The following is a 3,567-nucleotide window of genomic DNA, read 5'->3' as shown; positions in this document are numbered from 1 at the left end:
GGGAAGCAATAACCGCCGCCCATGGACACCTGCCAACACGAGGGGTATCACAGGTCCGTTGCCGGCCCTTTGAGAGACTGATAGGCTCGTTTTTAAAGATCCCTAAGCTGTCACCGCCCCGTAAACACTGTCCCAGGAAGCTGGTTCTATATTTTAGTCGTACGTATTGCGTATGTATGGTAAAAACCATAATAGCAGCGGTGTGATTTGATGATTATGAGTGAGATCAATAACATCATTATCTATAATGTCTATATTATTTGAAGTCATTTACAAATCTGTTCGAGTCTAGAGGTATTCATTAAATATAGATTAAGCGCGATGAATTTGAAACAGTATCTTTCATTTTCGAAAATGAATATGTTGTGTATATTTTTTTTCGCTATTTTTGCTGTTATATATGTGAGTACTAAAATGTTTAATTATTTTGAATATTTAACTAATTTGGAGGGGAGTATAATTATTATTTTAACCTATTTGTAGGGTATGCAGGTGATTCCGGAGCGGGCTAGTGTTATATACTACAATAAAAGCTATCTCTACAACGCTAGCGCCAGCGTTCGCCGATACAGCCGCCGCAGTACCTACTACCTCAACATGGAAGGAGTCACAAAACATACTTGGGGGAATAACGTCACGGTATTGGCTACACACCAATTAGCAAAGTTCCCAATCCACACTGGGCGCGCGTGGGAACTACGGCCAAAGCCTTCTCATTCTGAGAGGAGGCCTGTGCTTAGCAGTGGGACGTATATATAGGCTGGGATGATGATGATGATTGGTTACAGTGACGCCACCTAAACATGGAAACAAGAGTATGTCAAATAATGAAATACAAATAATACAGGGTTATTGGTAACTCGACGTATTCCCGTTAGGAGGTGATAGGGGTGACTATTTGCGATAATTTCAACCCCCATGTGCATTATGCAAAAGAGAACCATTTTTGAGTTATCATTGTTTTTTAGCTTTTTTTTAAAATAAGTCAAAAATGCAAGATCAATTATTAAAAAAGTATCAATTTAAATCAATTTTTTTCTTTTGATTTATAAAAAAGATTAAAGACTGGTTATTTATCAATATTAAAACAACAATTATCGGTCCAAATTTAAAAAAGCGAGTCGAAAAACGATATTATTTCAATATTTTTTTGAGATTTTTTTCCACTAAAATGCCTTAGAAACAAAAAAAACTTTATTTAACTTAGCTTGCAGATTATTTTAAAAACAACCGTTTTCATAGCTCTCCAACAATGATAGCAACTAGGAACTTATTTCAAAAGAAACTGAAAAAGAAAAAATATCACAAAGGCAGCAGGCGGAAATTCGTATAAATGAACTTAACTTAAAATCGCTGTTTGAGTATCTTGCAAATAGGTTTAATGCGTACCTAAGTCAATGAAGGAAGGAAACTGGCAGGTTAAGAAAAAAAAAGTTTTCAAAGAGTTCTTTGTAGGGTTCCGTACCCAAACGGTGGCAACGAATTCTCATTGTTCACGTTTTTTTACTCTGGTTTCTTAATTCTAGGTCCACCTGATATTCTACGAGTATCTGCACAACGAGTACAAGCGTAGTTTTGTAGAGATGCACTTCAAGGGATGCGACATGATCAAGAATGATCCCTATGTCGGGGGAGCCATTGCTGCCATCACGGCTAGGATTGGTCTGCCGTGCCCTGCACCAGCTGTGAGTTTCATCCATCATCATCGCTTGGATGATATATGTATACGTCCCACTGCTGTGCACAGGCCTCCTCTCAGAATGAGAGAGCTTATTTACCACACGGGCCTCATGCTGATTGGGAACTCCAAACACACCTTTGAATTGCTTCGCAAGTTTGTGCAGCTTTCCTCACGATGATTTCCTTTATCGTAAAGCTCATGATACATTTCAAATGTAATTTCGCACATAAATTTCGAAAAGCTTCTAGAGGTGTGAGCCCGGGTTTGAACCCAAGGTCTTTTACTTGAGAGTTCATAGGTAAGACCACTTGGTCACGTCAGATTTCTTATCCAAAGAACTAACAATAGGTAGGTACCATCAGCAGAAAATGTGGTCTGCCTCCCTAAAGTTGATAATCGTTTGCATGTCACAAAACAATAATGCCCATTGACGTGCCTGTCAACTTCAAAGTTCGACTTTAGCGACACAATCATTTGATAGGAACTTGTTTCAAAATTGATAGACCACTTATTTGGCTGATGTGCTCAGCTCACTTGTAAAATATAACCTTTTTTGGATTGAACAAGCCGTGCTTCAAAAAAGGTGAAATAAGTTAATTTTGTGGGAAATTAACTTTGATGCATGAGCCGGGAAAATAAATAAGCGCTAAAGCCAAAAAACCACTCTAAAAAAAGATAATTACTCGTCGCGTTTAAAATAATAATTATGTTGTTGATTTGGACTTTATCTACGAGTATTTTCACTGAGTTTTGATTGTTGGATCCCGCTTCTAAGCCGTTCCAACAAAATAAGGGGATATTTGTAAAAAAACTTGTCTTTAGCCCTTTATTTTCAGGGTTTTTACAAGTTAATGAACATCACCATACCAGCCGAAGATTTCCCGAACGTGTGGCCGTTTGAAAAGTGCAAAGTGGAAGTTATCCTGGAACAGACACCGACTACCGACATCATTGCCAAAGGTGCCATCTACGCTACTTTCAAACAGAAAACCTACACTTAATTTACTTTAGCGACACATCTTATGTATATATGTATATATATATATATATATATTCGTCATTTCCTATTAACTTTTTTTTTCTATTTAAGGTACGTTACTCCTACTCAGGCTATATACTTGTATTATTAAGGGAGTTCTGTTATTGGCCTTAAGATTCATTCTGTACACTAGAATAAACATAATTGTAACGCTGTTGAACACCTCAATAAAATAAATAAATAAATTTAGTTAAAATAAAGCATTAAACGCAAGTATCTCGCGGTGCATGGAAATCTGTAAAATGAGGCGGTGTGTGTGACCGGTAATAAGATGACGGACGCTTCTCAAATGTAGACACTTTTTGCTACGAACATGAAACACCAATACAAAAAAACAAAAGCTAAAGAACTTGTGATGGCAGATACCTGACGCGAGACTGTGTCCGCTTATTACGTAGGTGTATGTAAAATTTTCTGCTTATACATTTTTTCCACACGTAACTTTGACCGTTTGCCTATTTTTATAAATTATCTACTCTTAACTAGGTTAGCTGGAATAGAGCCCTTATTAGGGACAAGCTCGATTGCGTTTGTATTTCTTTCTGTGTAGGTACCTGTATTTTTGTTTGCGCAGCGTGCAGCGCCAACCCAAACAAATGTCATTAGTTCAGCAAAAAAGAACTAGGTATTACGACCACTTGTCATGAATTAAATTTTAATAACTATTATAGGATAATATAGAAATAATAAATTCATGTAAATAAATATACGTTGGCATTTTAATTGAATTTGTTGACGGACCTTAGTCCTAATCCTAATTACAGATGTGCAAGTTGCGGAAAGTTTCCAAAAAGTTGGAAGTTCTCGGAAATTTCTGTAAATTTTCAAAAGAAATTTAGGGAATTTA

General features: G+C 36.7%; 1 protein-coding gene across 1 annotated transcript; it reads left to right on the top strand.

The window, feature by feature from the left end:
- The first annotated feature begins 328 nt into the window (after window positions 1–328).
- On the top strand, window positions 329–2,688 carry LOC141429398 (uncharacterized). The gene is made up of 4 exons (XM_074089693.1): window positions 329–402; window positions 484–639; window positions 1,527–1,685; window positions 2,518–2,688. The coding sequence occupies exons 1-4, from the start codon at window positions 355–357 to the stop codon at window positions 2,680–2,682; spliced, it is 528 nt and encodes a 175-aa protein (XP_073945794.1). The 5' UTR covers window positions 329–354; the 3' UTR covers window positions 2,683–2,688.
- Window positions 2,689–3,567: the final 879 nt, after the last annotated feature.

The sequence above is a fragment of the Choristoneura fumiferana genome, chromosome 7 (assembly GCF_025370935.1).
Source record: "Choristoneura fumiferana chromosome 7, NRCan_CFum_1, whole genome shotgun sequence".
Lineage (NCBI taxonomy): Eukaryota > Metazoa > Arthropoda > Insecta > Lepidoptera > Tortricidae > Choristoneura > Choristoneura fumiferana.
Note: the sequence above shows the minus strand (reverse complement) of the source record. Positions and strands in the feature narration are given on the sequence as shown.